Genomic DNA, 19454 nt, shown 5'->3' on the forward strand with positions numbered 1-19454 from the left:
TAATAGATATTTAATTGACTTGAATGACATATAATTTGCAGTAATTAGCATAATGTTCGTATTTAGAGGCAGTGCGTGTCTTGAGCGACATAAAGTAGTGCTTTGTGCATCATTTGCGTTAACACTATTCAGATAACGTACTTAGCGACTGACACACTGTACCTGTAGATTGGGCAGGGTTCACTTGTGGATTGTTGTTGTAATTCTTATGTTCCACAGGCTTGGAATAGGCATAGGACAGACAAGTAATAACTGAGACTGCAATTAGTTACAGCTAATTACAATCGCGTAATGAAGAACCAAAGTCAACTATAAATATTTTTATTAATAGACAATCAGTGCAACAATATAAATCAGATCTTAAATACTACATTACATTACTACTTCTAAAACCTTAACTAATCAACTACGACTTCTCATCATTCTCCTTGATTTCGCCAACTTTTCTGCCTAAGAACCTAAAGTTCTCACTGTAGCCATCGCCGTAACCTCCAAAGTAGTTTCCAGCCGTGGCCGAATAAGGCCGGTCTAAGCCAGGCCTGTATTGGTTGCTGTAACCGGGTCTGTAGCTGGCCTGGTAACCACCTTGGTAGCCGCCTTGGTAGCCTGTGTTGCTGCCAGAGTAGCCTGGGTAACCGGGACGAGAGTTGTAGTCAAATCCCGGCCTGTTTGGGCGGTAACCTGGTAACAAATCAGAAGATACATCGTTAGTCGGTTATAAATAACGTAAGTAACGTGTAACGGAACTATGATTCCGTTATTATAAACAATTATTTCAATAAATAACAGCATATCAGACGGTTATTGTCTGTTGGTAAATATAGGCTATCATTGACCGCTAAATTAATGAACATGGGGAACACATCATAATCACCCAGATCAGATACCTAACCACCTACAATTTATTGATCATTGGCAGTTGTATGGACGGACTTAATCATTGTCCTATAATAATGACATAATTTGAGAAACCCCCTTATGTATCATAAGTAGTTGCAAAGGGTCAAGATATCATGACTACGTGCATTAACTGATGTTCTTGCATGGGTAGTCTAACGTCGATATAGGGAAGTAGCGATTTTACGATTTATGTATATTTTTGGTGTACTATTAGATTGCTATGGAAAACTCTTGTTTTATGTAGTAATATTAATTATTATAGGCCTAGCCGTATTTGGGTCCAATAGATACATATTTATAAGACGTCATTATCAGAATTACTCAAAATGGAGAAATAAACCATCCACGCGAAGGCTGACATCCGCGCGGACGGAGTCGCGGGCGGAAGCTAGTGTAGTAATAAAATTGAAGTCTCATCTCAATTGATCAGTATTCCACGAAGTATTTTGAAGATATCATGTATCAAAGACCGTTGTCATTCGTCCACTTGGAAGGGGATAAGGACAGGGAGCGCGTGTAGCCATTTGAGCTGCTCATTAAATCATAGGATGTTAAACTATCTACCTGATTTGTTTCATGATATATAGGTAGATTTTTTTATCTGTAGAGCTGATTATTATTTAAAATTCATATTTTTTTTATAATTTAACCACTGAAGTGCAAACCTAAAATAGGTATAACTGAACATAATCAGGACATCCCAAGTCTGACTCATACCTACTAAAACGTTAGCACCTAACAAAGAAACGTAATTCCCACCGTCTAAAAACCGAATCACTTTTTTCTGACGTCAAATCTCAGAGCCGCTACAATAGAGCGTGCGAATAATTGAGTTTTTACAAGATTCACGTAAATTATGTTATTTATGTGTAAAGAGCGATGGCCGTACTGGCCACTGACTCCTTGTACGTGATCGTTTTCCACGAATACCTCATTAATGTTTAATATAAATGTCTTTTGTCAGTGGCATTGATGGGAATGCAAGTGCGTCCAGATTTATGTATTGATAAACCGTAACACTATAAGACGACCATTGTTGTCTACTTATAAATGGATTCTTTTGCATTGCATATTTTATTTTGGTATTTTCTCACGGGCAGTTGGCAACTCCGATTATCTATAGCCTTTGAAGGACTTTTTATCAGCCAATTGCATCTTCCTTTTTGATATAATGTAACTATGAAGTACGTACCCGCCTACCTACAAAGTAGTGTTTGACTATAGATGAGCGTTATTGCAGATACTTTTAACCGCCTACTCTAAAAGGAGGAAGTTCTAAAGAACAATGTCAGGTTTCGGCCCACCCAATCAACTTTTAAAACTGAATTCTCACGGACACAAAGTTCTATACAACAATTTACATATAAAATACTAACTTCTTATAAAATATTTAATTGTTATCTAGAACTTTTCCAAAAAAAAATATCATGTTAATAAGTAATTATTTTGTTTATCGAGTTCAGGTTTTTCGTTTGAATAATTTGGAATAATTTGGTTTTGAGAAGTTCAATGCAAAAGTGGAAAACATAGAAAAGCTTCTGATATTAAACTACACAAAAAACTGTAAGAATTTTCACTGTACATGAAATATTTTTATTGAGCCTAAGTTACTATGGACGTCTGACATTGTTCTTTTTTTATCTACTAGAAGTTCTTCATCTTATCAACTATTTATCGTAACTAAACACCGGTATTTAACTCCATCTATACTTATAGTACATGATATAATCAGTAAGCCATGCGTACCACTGCCGCCGTATCCCGGATATCCTTGTCCGAAGCCGCCGTAGCCGCCCGGGTAACCGCCGCCTGCACCGTAGCCGCCTGAACCTGTCAAAAGATATTATAGGTTGTAAGTATAAATGAATGGTTTATGGCATATCCATGGGGCATAATTTCTCTCTCTCTGAGTTGGGGAAACTGATACTGCAAATACGTATTAAAGACTATTTAATTTCAGATGCTACTTATTGTAGATTGAGGAAAGTAGCTAATTGTCAATGAAATATTTAATAAATTTTTACAGTTTGCTACTTTTTATCAAAAACCACTTTAAATCTTACAAGATCTACATTAAATCAATATAACTTAAAAACAACACTGACCTCCAATTCCGCCAGGATATCCTCCCTGTCCTGGATACGATCCAAATCCAGGTGCACCAAAGCCTTGATTGCCCCCATATCCTCCTCCGTAGCCAGGGCTACCTCCATAACCCCCTAAACCACCTCCGTAGCCGCCAATCCCACCGCCGTAACTCCCTAGTCCACCTCCGTAACCCCCTGTAGCACCTCCGTAGCCATTGTTGTAGCCCCCGTACCCACCCGGGTTATACCCGGACGAGTACCCGGGCCTCAGCAGTCCGTACCCACCGGTACTCCGTCTCTGACCATCAATGATGTCATTGCTTGTGTCCCCCACTTTTTGAGCGACGGTCACGGCCAAAGAACATGACAGCAAAATTATATTCTGTAAAAAATCAACAAAAAATCTCTAATTAGCGTTGCGTTTAATGATCTTGATTTTTTTTTTATCGGAATTATTAACAGAATGAAAAAATAAGTTATAAGTAAGTAAAGTATGATGTTTTGGGATAACGAAGAAGCTGTGTAGTTAAACGTTCTTCAGTGTGCATAAGTCATCTTTGAACGCTTACTTAGAAGCTTTGAACTACGAGTTGGAAATATATTTCCCTAGGCATGTTACAATGATATTTAAAAAATATATGTTAACCCTATAATTAGCTATATACTCAATAACCTCAGTATCGCAAACGTAACATTGCAACACAAGTTAATTCATCAGTAACAGAACAAAGGCTCATTGCTCAATGCTCGTAACAATTTAAACTAAGCTCAACAATGCATGTCCTCACTCTCCTCTTCCTTAAGTCTTCGTGTTACTGAGGCTAAGTTTGTTTACAGATGTTCTTTGTTTGCTGCACAACATAATTGGCTCAGCTCTTTAATGGTTTTCGATGTACCTAACTAGTAGACAATAGCACAAACAATAGTTCCTGCTAAAAGGTTTGGTAACTAATGATGCACTTAAAACGAATTGGGAGACAGACGGCTGCCTAAATTCAACTAATTTTGAGAATAACGCAAAATAGTAGGACCTACATCAAGGTAGTTTTACTTCTAGTAATAAAAAGATGCAACTGAATCCAATAAATTAATATTTCTTTTCGATTGAATCGTGTCCACCACATAAAGAGCGTCAAAAGAATTTCTAAAAAGTTATTAAAAGTTAAACAGACCTTTACAAAAACTATACTCCATTTAGTTTTGTGGTCGTTGACCTTTAGTGAAGTTCATCAAAACATGAATTTGTATTGTTCTCGCCAGAGGAAAATTGTTTATTTACTTCTATTTTACAGTCATGGAAGGCGTTTATACCTATACCATTGAAATACGGGATTGAAGCCCGATGTGTAGCCAGGTATTTGTTTGATGAGAGGATTTTTTAATGCTTAGAAAATGCAATGTCAAAGAAAAACTGCATTTTAAGTTTACATCGAGTGAAGAAGATTCATCGAGAAAATATTTTTCGTAAGTCTTCTATTTAATTTGACTAAGAACATTTCCATTTTTCAGTTATAGCTGATAATGGCTGATTTATCAGTAATAAGTTGATAATCTATGGATACTATTTTCCTCATTCATTGTCATTTAGAAAACTTTTTTTAACCTTCACCTACGTTTTAAGTTGATAACATTATGTATAGGCTTTTTATCGTAAGATAAATATTCTTCCTATTGACACAGTTCTGTTTTCCTTAGATAGGCGCTAGCTACTTCATTTTTTCTATAGGTACTTATGTGTTGAGTACCTACTAACACAGCGAAAGCAAATTGCTAACTCACGTTGCATTTACTCGTTGATAATCTAAGGACAATATGTAACGTAATATTTGTTGCCGAATTCATTATTTTGTTGGATATTATCTTTAATTAAACATCCTATTTCGATTACGAGAGCGTAGTACACTGTAGGATTTCGTTCAAAGGGCGTTTTAAGGAGTTCCCAACCATAAACGCATGTTTTAAGATAAGATTACATTTTTATTTAATTGGAAGTGAGTAACCTCACATCCTTTTATTTTTATTATTTGCTGATGCAAATGTATGTACCTTAACAACATAATTTTCAAAGCCTTGTACTTTTATCGTCCAAATGTTCTAATCAGGTAGGTATATTATTCGGGAAATAATATCCATGATACTATCATTGTTATTTAATCAAACAACAAAACTGAAGGTTGCTTAAATGCAAAATCAGGTCTAATAATAGAAAGATACAATCGTACAGAACTTTTCTATTAAAATTAAAAAGACTTATCTGATGATCTGTACGAATACGCTTAGCGCCCCTTAGCGATCGATTGGCGCCAAATAAATAGGATGCGAGATAATAGTGTTGTAACTAGTTATCAGGAATATTTGTACCATAATAGTTTATACGGCTCATAATAATTTAAATTACTTCAAATCAAGGAAATTCATGTTTTCAATGCCTACGTGTTATTTTGTAAAAAAACAATTGTCGGCAGATTTATCACAATCAAAAGCCTGTCCCAAACTGTGATGTATTACAATTTAATTACCAGATATTTAAAAAAGATAGCAATATCAAGATCAAACGGCCAATTCGTTGGTTGATAGCATCTTAACAATCCGTTAGATTAGGTATCGTGAAAATCTAATCATTGTGATAATGGTTATCAGTGAACTGAATTAGAAACCGCTCCAATTTTTTACACGTTTTAATCGTCTAATTTGTAATTTAAATAAATAAATGTACAAAAGAGGTGTAATAAGCGAATTAAAAACTTTTTATGTATGAAAACAATTTTGAATTTGGAATGCATTTCTTTTTTTTTCACTTTTTATACGAAACTCTTTTCTATTTCCCCGAGAATTAGATTTAAGTATGACAAATAATACGCTAACGATATATTCACTTCACTATTTATAAAAATATCGCTCACCAAGATATTCATGATCACTGCGGTCCACACTACACTGTGATCTGTTTAACAATGATCATGATCTGTTGATCTCAGCATTTATATTCTCACTAGTGTGTGAGGGTTTTTGTCTTATACAATGATAGATCGTCAGTCTAATTAATGCGGTTGTAAAATTGTTTGTACACATTGTTTGGGTTCGATCTAACGGATATTACGTGCGAAATTGATAGGTTAAAGCTGCGTCTATATTTATCGATGCAGTATGATGGGATGCTATTTATATCGTTCTAAACAAATCAGTATTACTAACATAAATTATACTGGACAATTTATAGAATGTGACTTGTTATAAAAAAAATAATAATAACGGTGTTGAGATTCAGGTGCAACATTGATACCATAAAAAAAATAGTTCCGCCAATGTTAAACAGGCAACATTGATAAAAACTTTGCATGTCACTAAGCAAACAAGGAGCTCTTGAAAGAGATTATCCACGGATTAACTGAAGGTACTTCTTAATTTAATCGCATTTGATAAAGCCACTATATCAATATTTTGTTAACAAAATTAGGTAGGTATATCATTTTTCACTGGAAGCGGAATACCTTGACCGACACAAATTCTGAGAAAACGATGCAATAAAAAATCACCTTCTGGACTTTTGAGAACAATTGTGTGATAAAAGTAATTGGTTATACATATTTTTATATCTAATTGTAGCCAATAAATAATGATAAAAAATAAACATAGAAGACATTCTTTATTATTAGTTAGAGTTTATACCCATTTATGTACATTACAAATTACTGGGAGATGTTTGAAACTTATCTTCTGTTATGTGGACGATGCTTTAAGTCCCTTTCGCTAAAATTATTATTGAAATACGACACGAGGAAATATACAGAAAGAGTTAGGAAATTATTGGATAATTATTGGGGAAGTTATATTGTATTGTTTTAGAAACATGTACGGACTAGTTATGGAATAACCATAATTTCTGCTCTATTTTTTATAACAGATTAGATTTTGATTGGCATCGCGATACAATTTCTACATGTTCGTATCCTGTACAGCTTTTAAATAATAGATTTTCAATAATGTTGAGGAATTGTTACAATTTGCAGTGCAATTCTTTTTTTTAATTTAGACACTTTTGGTTAAGGTATTACAACCTCTTTGCAAACAAATAAAATGAAAACATACTGGCAAATAAAAAAAGCAGCGGAACGCTATTTCGAAATTTAAAATTTTTGACAGCGCGGGCTAAAGGACGCATGATTTTCAATTGTTCAATTTGCAAATACATAAAATGTTTTTTATTGTAAAAAATGTTATGTGACTTAATTATTTTATTAATAATAGTTCAATGTCATAGAAGTGTGTGGAAGTTTCAATTTTACCAATTGTTTTTTGGTAAGTGTTTTATTTTATTGTTTACATCAGACATGGAACAATAGACTGCTTGAGGATTTATTTTTTTTTCTAAAGAAAGCATTGAATACGTACGAAATAACATTGTACAGAATATTATATGTCAGGATTATTTTGTTTGTATTTCTTGTCCTTCGACAAAGTCATCCAGTTTTCTCTGTCTGAAGCATGCTGACTAGAAGAAAAATGTTCAGTTGTACTTTGCACTTATAAAGATACATTGACGCATTCATATTATCGCATAGATTGTTATCACCATCTACTGATTATAATTTGTTCCAACATGGCCCATAGTACATGGCAATATGTTTAACCTAGTTATTGATATACTTGTAGGTGATGCAATGGTGACTTTTAAGGAAGAGAAAGTTAAAATGAAGATCCTTAAGGAATATGAACGGAGGGCCAATAATTAAGTATCATCACGACTTATGTCCTTGAGGAATTACACGCTGCACGGAATTTCAATTCAAATGTCAGTAAGTTGTGTTTATTTTATTGTCTTAGTATTGGCTTCGTTAAATCAGGGATTACATTGGTCCTTTGTATAAATAGGCATTTTTTCACTTCTTCACAAATGTAGAATAATCCGAGGTATTGTTAGTAGGAAACTTGAAACTTGTATTTCCTCATTGTCATTCAGCTAGGTATAAGCATAATCATTAAGTGTATATTCGACAAAATAGATGGCGTTACCTACAACAAAGATATTAATTTCCTTGTTTCCTAAAGATTAGTTTGAATGTTATTTTCTCAAAATATTCGCAACTATAACAATGGTGTTTATCAAATAAAACTACTAAAACATTCTACTAAATAAATAGTGTTACATTTAACCCAGAGTATAGACAGTCGGAGAGACACAAGGCCAATACGGTGTGGGCTTTTTAATTAAGAAGAAATATAAAAACAACATAGAAAACTTCATAGGCATATCAGATAGAGTTTGCCTCCTAAACATGAAATTTGGCAAAGAAACAATAGCAATTATACAGGTTTACGCCCCTACCTCTGCAGCACAAGAAGAGGAAATTGATATTTTTTATGATCACATCGATAAGGCTCAGAAATTAACGAAGGGAAAAATGATTTTAATGGGAGATTTTAATGCAAAAATCGGGAAAAGAAAGCCCATAGAAAACATAATTATGGGACCATATTGCTATGGAACGAGGAACGGCAGAGGAGACAAATTACTACAATATGCATTAATAAACAAACTCACAATAATTAATACATTATTCAAGAAAAAATTCAAAAATTTATGGACATGGACTTCACCAGACAAACAACATAAAAACCAAATTGACTATATTATGAGCAACAACCCAAAACTATTCACAAATTTTGAAATTTTAAATAATAGTATATTTCCAAGTGACCACAGGCTTCTAAGAGGCACAGTGGAACTGAAAAAAGTTAAGAAAAGTAGAACAGCGTACAGTGCTGAAAGTCGATTTGAAACATGGAGCGACGAAAACCAACAAGCGTATATCGACACTTTGGAGGAAAAATCTCTACAAATACAATGGGAGCACAGCGATGACATAGAGTCATTTTATTTAAAGGTAGTAACGGCGATAAAGCAAAGTCTAAATGCTGTCACATCAACAAAAAGCCGTAGAGCTATTCTTACCGAAGAAACTAAACAACAACTTAAGAAACGCATCGAACTTCAAAATAAACCATCCAAAACCAAAGAGGAGAAACAAGCACTTACAGATATCTACAAAACTACAAACAAAATGCTAAAAAAGGACTACGATAACTACAGAATAGAAATAATTGAAAAGAACCTAATTACCACTGGTAGTCAGAAGAAAGCATACAAACAAATAAATACAGAGAAAAAATGGATACATACACTGAAAGCAAAAACATATACAAGCAAACTACAAACGCGAAAAGATATTATAAATATAGCTACTGAATTTTATACAAATCTCTATCAAAAAGAGTGCAGCGAAGGAAACGAGTTCCGAAGATACAAACTAGAACAAAATACACCCGTCGCGCCTTTTGACTACGGGGAAATATTGGAAAAAATAGACAAATTAAAAAAGGAAAAAAGCCCAGGTCCTGATAACATCCCGAACGAAGCTCTTAAAACTGGAAAGAAAATGTTGATACGCCCCATCACAAGTCTATTTAACAGGATCTTAGAAAAACAAGAAATACCTAAGAGCTGGGGCGAATCTCGAATAATATTGTTGTATAAAAAGGGAGATCCTACAGATATAAATAATTATAGACCTATTAGCCTGTTGCCAACATTATACAAACTATTCGCCATGTGTTTAGAAAAACGAATTGCAACAAGCGTAGAGGCGAGCCAACCAGTGGAACAAGCAGGATTCCGTCCGGGCTACTCCACCATAGATCACATACATACATTGGACCAAATAGTAGAAAAACACACAGAGTTCAACCAGCCCCTCTACCTTGCCTACATAGATTACGCAAAAGCTTTCGACTCAATTTCACACGAGAGTATATGGCAAGCGCTCACAAACCAAGCTGTTTCACAAACCTACATAAACATACTCAAAAACATATATAAAAATAGCACAAGCAGGGTGAAACTGGACAGACTTGGACCAAAAATCTATATAAAAAGAGGAGTCAAACAAGGAGACCCATTGTCCCCAAAAATATTTATAGCCGTGCTACAAGATATCATGAAAGAACTTAAATGGAGAAAGAAAGGAATAAAAATAGGTACACAATTCCTTAGCAATCTGAGATTCGCAGATGATATCATAATATTTGCAAAAACAAGCAACGAGCTGGAAACAATGATAAGAGAACTAGATACAGCTAGCAAAAAAATAGGCCTACAATTAAACACCTCAAAAACTAAAGTTGCAACTAATAGCATACAAAGACCTATAATAGTAAACGGAACAGCTATAGAGTACGTGGAGAGTTATATATATCTTGGGAAACAAATATCATTTAAGAAATCAAGACACGAAGATGAACTACAACGCCGTATCAATATGACTTGGAGAAAGTACTGGACCTTTAAAGAAATACTGAAAGCAAAACTCCCACTGAAGCTCAAAAAGAAAGTTATCGATTCATGCTTACTGCCCTGCCTGTCATATGGAGCACAAACTTGGATTTTCCTAAAGAAAACTATACACAAAATACGTACCTGCCAGCGCGCTATGGAAAGAAGCATTTTAGGCATAAAACTTAAAGATAAATGCAAGAGCGAAGACATTAGAAAAAAGACACAGCTAATAGACGCAGCACAGCACGCGCAAAAACTCAAGTGGAGATGGGCGGGACACGTCGCCCGCATGACAGACGAAAGATGGACAAAACGAGTCACTGAATGGTCAGGTCCAAGCGGAACAAGGAGTAAAGGCAGACCCAAGGACCGCTGGATTGACGAAATTCAGAAGATTGCAGGAAAAGATTGGATGATGAAAGCAAAAAATCGAAAAAAATGGAACAAGCTGGAGGAGGCCTATACCCAGAGCGGGGCCATGCGTATATATTAGTCTAGATTTTTATTCAGTTTTGTTTTATGTACATTCAATGTAACTTGCATGGAAATAAAGGCTATATTATTATTATTATTATTTATAGACAGTCGATCAAGTAAATGCAAGCCAATAAATTCCTATCGATTTTTATATATCTCTTTACTGCGTCTGATTTTACAGAAATATTATGTTCTTCTAGTATATGCTTATCTGATCGCAGACTGCAAGCAAGCTCGAGATTACCAAGCAGTCTGCTATACTCGACAAACATACTCAATATATTATTAACCCATTATGTTAATGCATTATGAGACAATGACATAATAAAATTGTGAATATCTTATTCGTCCCTTGCGCCACCAATTATCCTTGGCCGTAATGGTCACAATACTTAGACAGCTATTCATTCTGCCTTAAGCGTAACAGCTGTTGAGTCATTTTTATTATATCCTAACATTGTCTTCCGGATTGTCTTTATATATTAGTGTATGTAACAATTAACAGTTTGTTTGAGGCCGTATGCAGATGGTCGCTGATTGTCGGTTACCGAATTTAGCCCAATAGGGTGCTTTGTGAATTAATCACTTGGTTTTTCTGAAGTTCTTAAGTTGGGAACCTTAAAAAGGGATAGTCGTGTAAACTGAGACTTAAAACTATGTTTTTGAATAATAACGTGTCCTGGTGATATTTCGACAACGATAAAGCTGAAAAGGAACAGTCTAAAACATCATGATAAAGTCATAATTGATTTAAACTAATAGGTACACAATTGCATACATGATACCTATATTTTTCGATAATTTATTTCCATTGTTGTCACGTCAAGTGTTAAATAATTACGATACTCTTGTAATTTCGTGAATAGATAATTTTTATTTTATTTGTTTGAATACTTAATTTGGCGTTCAAACAAAGCAATGAATAACAAAGGGTGATTTATTAAAATTTATAACAAAAACGGCGTTGATACCAAAATGTGTTTGTTTAGCATGATATTTAATTAATTATTAACAATATGGCTGTATCGTATCAAGATTATCGGTATGCTGTTAACTAAAAATAAAATGTAATTTATCATATTGCATCAGGTAACAACAGCTTTTTATAAATTTTGCCGTCAATGGTTTGATAATTTGTAATTTATGTTCGCTATAGTAGGTGAAGTATAGAGTATGTAGCTAGCATAAGTGTTTGGCTAAATTGCGTCAAGAATTCTAGACCTGTTTTGTTGTAATTTGAATCGCGGACATAATACCTACAAATATTATGAAGTCATTTTTACAATTACGAATTTGTGTTAGGGGTTTTACAAGAGTTATCTACATTTTATATAGCCACCTATAAAATTCAGCTTTCTCTTTAGGCACTATAAATACACTGAATTATAATTATTATAGTGGCACTAAATACACTGAACCTATTATTTCTTCAGTATTTAATCATACGTATTTTTTGGACTTTGAAATCATGAAGGTTGTTTTTCTTTACTATTTGCGGATATTATGATAAGCTCGTGATTCGTATCTCATTATGAATAAAGGTATTGGAATTTCTACAATTAATGACGCCTACTTATATCGTTGTACGTGGTTCCGAAGAATAAGTATACAACAAAAAATATATTATATTTATTATCCTATTTGAATGAATGCTCGGTCTACATATTCCTAAAAATAAAGCAAGCATGATGTTATGGTGTTCTGTCACGGTTCAGAAGGTTTTGTGAGAAAAAAATGTTTCACCTTACTTGCCTCAATTGAGCCAGTCAAGGTATTTTATTACAACCAAAAAATATGTTAAAGATTTGAATACAATGTGAGCAGTTGCCAATTGTAAGAATTCGGGTACGTGTAGGGACGTGGAACTCAATATAAGGTTCTTACATAGCGTCCTATACAATTTACAACCTCGAATGATAATGGTTTTAAATTATCAAGTAATACCTACTTAATCAAAATATTCACCAAAGTAAATTATTAACTTTTTTTAACCTACATAATTTAATCATAACGGGTTCAAATTAGGCCTAATTCTACAGCTGGTATCGCGTCATTCATTCATTTACAACATTTCGCGTCATTATCTTCATAATACGGCAGTTGCAGATGACCTCGTGGGTAAACCCTTTACCGAGAAAAACGATAAATCGCTATCTGACACAGATCTGGTCAATACCATTTTTAAATTTCAACAAGGATTCTGGCTATAATTTAAATAATATTATGGATTACGGTCATATTTAGATTCCTTCTAAAAAATATTCACTTAAATGTTTTATACCTATTTTCCGACATGGAGCAAGCTGTAAATGAAGCTATTTCTCGTACTTTCTTAGATATTGTCAACCCAATGTTCCATAAAGGATTCTTCCAGGCATTGCCATCTCCTTGGGGGCTATTCACGACGTAATTTCTATTTTATGACATCCATTCGAAAGCTATTTTGGCTCAACGACCGCCTGACATTCTCTTATTGACTTGAAGGACCACTTTTAATCCCAACTTCCTATCAATATAGATGCTCCTTCATGAAATAAATACCTTATACCCACACTAGACACTCAACGTGTTTGTATTTTATTAACAAATGCCTTTGTTTTGAGAAGAAACTTAATATAAATCATCTTTTAAATGTACTAATGATTTGTTTCTTAAAACGTGCGATAGAGATGTCTTTAAAAGAGTAAAACAATACTGTATATCACAGAGAACGTAAGACGTGATTAACTTGAAACAGATAACGCACCGGACAGCCAATCCGTCGTATCGTGACGTATTGTAGGCGCACGGGATTGGCCGCTGGAGCCCGGCTCCGGCCACCGGATTAGTTAGCGCAATTAGCAGCTTAGTGTTCTTATCAGGTAAAGTACCTATTCAATATTCATAGTTACTACAAACATACAAACACCATGTTTAATTACACTTTCAGTTAAACACAGTGCCAATTTACTAAATAAGATGAATTCACTTTAACATCACTTGCAGATTAATACTAGTCGTATTTGAAGTCTGCTAAATCAATAATGAGGTAGGGAAACTGTTATGAAAACAGACTGCATTGAAAACTCCGTTGCAAGGAAAATAGGTATTTTTATTCAGTAGCTGCCATCGTAAATGGGTGCTTTTTATGATCTGATAGAAAAAAAACTACGGATATTTTCTTTGCTCACATGCCCAAAGTAAAAATGCTCTTGAAATAGCTTTTTTAGCGTACTTTATTGTTAGTGCAATCTGTCCCTATTGTGCTTGTAAATCACTCTCTTCCTGTCGTTGCTGTAAAATAAAATAGTTTATTGCTCTCTACCCTTACCCTTTACAATTGCACAGGGAGTTTTCTTTCATCTTTAGAGGCGGAAAAATGATTCCTGTGTTCTTACCAATATATTTATTTATATTTAGTAAGTAAGAGAAGAAAAAGCACAGAGTACGTGCAGCGGATTATTGACATTTTCGTTATCAAGTTACATTAATAGAATGCGTCAATAATTTTGAATATTGCGGGTTTCAAAAGATTTGTTGTTATAAAAAGGACGATAGTAAATTACGTCTTGTTAAAAAATGTTAACCTTAAACCTAAATTTTCCCTTTGATATAAAAAAAAATTGACGGTTTTACAAAAATGCGGAACTCTAATTCGATAGGCCATAATTAAATAACAAACATATCAAAAACACGTTCGTATTTACAACGTTAAGTTGGGATTATTCGCATTAACTCTCTGTTTCTAGGAATCGTTAATAAGCTGTTATGGATATCGCGATTACAATTACCTATCGATGATAACATTGGATACAGGACAGTAAAATCTAGCTGTGTACACTCAAAAGTACCAATAAAAGAAGTACCTACATTATAAATACATATATTAAAGATACCTGATAGGTACCAGTGTTGTTTCAGAACTAAGCACCGGCTTCCTAAAATAATTACTTAGATTTAGAAGTCATTAACCGCATTAATGTATCCTTTAAGGTGAAGGCCTAATAGGAGATAAGGAAAAATATCTATAATGCATAGAATTGCCTAAAACACGTAAAAATGGTCATACGACCTTGTCGACACTTTTGCGTATGTTTTGATTAAAGTAGTTATTGCATAGTAACATTAAAAGTGCTCGGGTACATCTTGATAAATTATTAATTATATTCATTTCTTTGACGGATACATTTATATTTTAGAGATAGGTCAAATTTGAAAGCTGTGATAGGCAAATCGAGAGAATAGATTATGTCGTGTTTGTGGATTAAGAAATAGTAGAGTATAACCTATTTTCTGGAAGGTTTATTCAAAAAAATTACAACTTACTGTATAAGCATGTATAAGCATGCATGTCAAAAAAGGAAAAGATGAAAGAGAGATTTCACCAGATATGGATGGGGTTGTATGTAAGCTGGAATAGAGGACACATTAGTGTTTCTAATCCACTCAGCAGCTGGTTGACGGGAATGGAAGGACAACATACCCAAGAAAACAAAACAAAGTTTGGCGTAGGAACTTATTAGGATTGCATTATGTATAATGTGACTGGTTTGTATCACTATTTCTTAAGATAATCAAATGATTCAATGTGTATCTAATAAAAAAACAAAGGCACGTGTGACATTATTTTCAACAGTCATAAAATACAATAGGCATATTTAGTAGCTTTTTCCTTTATTTTTCACACCTAATCTATGACAGATAGATTGTATCATAATTTATTAAATTTACGTCATTATATTTTATCTCTAACTCCGCCTGACTAGTTTAGGAATCTAGTAATCACGCAAGCATGATTGGCACAGCTGACTCAAGAAATACACGTACTTTGCTGAATCACTTGCATGAACCCATTTAGTGGTACCAAATAGGTTTAAAGGCCAAACATTAGGTGCACAAGGCAGCTTTTATTGCAAGCCAATTACGTAATATACTTTCAAATGTTACGTTTGTAATCGGCTTCGTTAGAGCCTTTGGATATTGTTCTGGAGATAGGTATTTGTTGGCGTAGTCAAATTGTAGCGTCTATTGTTATTATGAATTAATTGCTTTGTACACAAAATTACTTCAGTTTTGTACTTTATTCGGTTCATTTGTATAATTGGAAAAGTAGAGTTACTTTTTTTTAAAGAACAAAAATACAGGAATTCAAATAATCGGAATTATTATTTGTATTAAGTAGACCTTAAAGATAGGGACACAATATTAATGTTTTAGATTGACCCTGTAATAATAATGGTTTGTTGCGCGCGCGTCACCTACCGCAGACTGCTTGAATTGATTACGTGACGCTAGACAGGACGTGATGTTGTGGACAATATCGACTGCAAATGTTCAAAGAAAACAAACTTGTTATGCTATCGTTATCAGCAGTTTTATCGTTCCACTGTTGGGCACAGGTTTCCTCTCACCCTGAGAAGGATTGAGCTGTGATCATCACACTTGCTCAATGCGGGTGATTTCAGACATTATAGCCCAGATTTACTCAAGATGTTTTCTTGTCTAAGATATCCTTAGAAAGTACACATAAAATTGTACATACTATCTCTACTGAAAATATATATCTATCTAGTCACTTGGTACCTATATCACGGCAATAATACACACTTGCAGGTCCTGTATCCGTCACTATACCTACTTAATACTACGCAAATCATGTGACATTGTGTTTAAAGGACAAAAATATCATAAATATTAATTCAATCATTTCAATGCTGACGCAACAATGCCTTAATTAGGTACCTACGCAAAGATATTGACGTGCATATGAAGAAAATTCTCGGAAAATCGGATTAGATTTTTTGGGACAAACTGATTATATTTTAACCAACCAATCGCATGAATGAATTGAAATACATATTACTAAAAATAGTTTTATTATCTATTTAACATTCCAGTATGGTAAATATGTTAATTATGAATATTATGATATTGTAACAGGGGATTTTTTAATTCAAGCCTGATTAAGATAGAATAGCCTGGATTTTTCTGTATTTCAATGTCAATTATAAACTGATCTTGAACTTCTTTCATTCAAAAAGTTATGGGATTCTTGGATGGGGAAGAAGTTCAAGATCAGTTTATAGTTTAACATTTATATTTAATTACACTAAATGCATCGCGTTGCACATCCCTCCAGCAAAGCAAACGTCATTTTAGGCTTTATCATATATTCTAAACATATTGCTCAATTTTCTGAGGTCATAATAAAGTGATTTCACAGCATTGTGGTAATAAAATGCCGTAATCGGCTCTGCGAGACCTCAATGTAAAATGGTAAAGCGTAGGTGGCTCCGAGCGCGGTCCTTCGAGGATTCCGGACCTTTGCTCTGATATCTTTATTGGTGTTAAAAGTCGATAATAGGATAAACATACTTATAATAATTTTATACGAAGCAAATATGGTCGATATTTAATACTCTATGTCTTTCAAAATAATGCTTTAGGTAAATCTCTTTTGGGCAATTTCAATCGCCAGATAATTTTTGGCTGAAGAATATGTTTGATGTTTTGCATTTTACAAAAACTATTGTATAGAAAATGCTAAACCGCTAAAAATATTTATTCCTCAGATAGAAATTAACACTGACGGTTGAAAAATCGGGCCGTTGAAACAAATTTTCTAGAAACCTGCTTCAATTATTTAAAACAAAACTGATTAGATCATTGTGTCGTATTTAAGCAATTGTCACGGTGCGGTAGGTTAAACAACAAGTTTGATACTCTTTGATCTTTATCAGCCAAGATCCTGATGATAACGATTTTCGATCGATGATAAAGTGTTTAATGATTTAATCGTTATGATATTGCCTCAATAAACCACTTGTAATATCTAACAAGCCGTTCAGACAACAGTAAAATAATGTCTCATAATTATAGTACAAAAATCCCCGAACCCCGAGGTCTTTTGCATACCTAGATACAAAGTTTCCAATTCAATAATATGATTAGGAGTGTGAGTATACTGGTTGTCACAGGTACAATGATAATTTTGATTTCCTTATCACGTTGCCCGCTGAGCAAAATAAAATGGCTGACATTGACTTCTTCTGAGTTACGTACACGAATGGTCTTCAGTCTGCAGTAAGAGTAATGATTTTAAAGCAATTTAATTTCGGTATCATTTGTCCTCTTTATTTTGGTCAATTGAAGGAAACAGTTTCAATAGTTGCGTACTTATCGGCAGGTAATTAAACCACCTATTCGTTTTTTAAATGACTTTTAGTTACAGGCCACTTGACCACAGTAGGTAATCGCTACAAAACGTTCACCCTACCCTATGATATTAACGACTGATTTGCCTTAGAAATAGGTACCTAACAAAGTTGAATGGAACAGTGAGTACTGACTATAGAAACGGAACTATTACCTGAATAGAATCCACTTAATTAGTTCCCGCGGAGGAAATGCGCCATCTACGAGCCCATTGTTCGTTTGCTCCCGTGATTTTTGCCCGGGACACTCCATGGTAGGGTTAACAAAAGTTCGGATGAAATTTTAAGGATTTAATGGGTTCTTTGTCCCTTGTTAGACGGATTACCATTAGATAAGTATGCTTTGAGTTTGGAAAATAAATACGATTTATGATTTAGTACTTTTTTTATTTAATTAGATACATAATAATATGTCCAAGTAAGATTTAGTGTGAACCTACTCTTATGAAGTTGTATAAAGTGATGACAAACTGGTCCCTCTATCACTTCGAGTGATGCATTGATTCTGCAGCAATATACCTATTTATAAACATTTGATATTAAAATATTTTCACAATTCACTTGTACGATGAAAAATCATAAAATAATTTGAGACTTTTCTACACCACATTTTACATAGTCACTAGCGTGCCAGTCTAGGTCCGGGTAGACAAAAGACGCATTTAGGTTCATCCGGGCGCTCCCGGATAAGTAAAGCAAAAAACCCGGTAATTCTGTACGTTATTACGTATTGTTCTATTTTATGAGCTAATCGTTCTTTGAATCAGGCTCTGAGACTCGTGGCGGTGGATGTTGTTATTTTTTGTACACATTAATGCATCTTTTTCAGATTTTCTGTAGTTATTTTGTACTATTACTTAAAGGAAAGTTCTTCTTGTTTGTTTTACCTTGTTGATCTAAATGCGACTGGAATACCTTTGGGATTAGAGACCCTCATTTCGAACACGTTGATGTGGGTTTATTTAAGTGTTTTTGAGTTATATTTAGATACTTTTCAAAAGAGGAAAACAATGAGGAATGGATTTGCAAACGAACGTTTATTTCATTATAAAAAATCTTAGCCGGCAACGGTTTGCAGTACATGGAGAGGTGCTCAATTACTCATTTTTAAACAACTGGATATAAGTCACAGAAGTTCTGATAAAATTAAGAAATTACAACCTATTTCCAATGTGTGGATAGTTGCTCTTGCATAGTGAGGATAAAACAGTTATTTTTCATTTTCCTGTTTACACATGTTTGTTTAAAAAATGTAAACTTACGCATGTGCCTACTTTGTAATATTTCGGGATTTACATAAGAAGGTTTATCTTTTTCCAAGTAAACGTCTCATTAATCGTATAATCCATAGATATAACTATTAAATATTATTGTAATCATGTACCTAGGCTCAGTAGGTCGACTTTGTCTATGTGTTTTTAAAGCTCTATTGTGGTCCCTTTACAACATTAGAATTAATCACTA

General features: G+C 33.9%; 1 protein-coding gene across 1 annotated transcript; it reads right to left on the reverse strand.

Annotated features, from left to right (window-relative positions):
• Positions 1-305: 305 nt before the first annotated feature.
• LOC124636916 (keratin-associated protein 19-2-like) lies at positions 306-6043 on the reverse strand. Its single transcript, XM_047173187.1, has 4 exons — positions 5891-6043; positions 3006-3369; positions 2647-2730; positions 306-681 (listed from the first exon to the last, which is right to left on the reverse strand). The coding sequence occupies exons 1-4, from the start codon at positions 5900-5902 to the stop codon at positions 407-409; spliced, it is 735 nt and encodes a 244-aa protein (XP_047029143.1). The 5' UTR covers positions 5903-6043; the 3' UTR covers positions 306-406.
• Between the last annotated feature and the right edge of the window lie 13411 nt (positions 6044-19454).

Source organism: Helicoverpa zea, chromosome 15, assembly GCF_022581195.2.
Source record: "Helicoverpa zea isolate HzStark_Cry1AcR chromosome 15, ilHelZeax1.1, whole genome shotgun sequence".
Classification (NCBI taxonomy): Eukaryota; Metazoa; Arthropoda; class Insecta; order Lepidoptera; family Noctuidae; genus Helicoverpa; species Helicoverpa zea.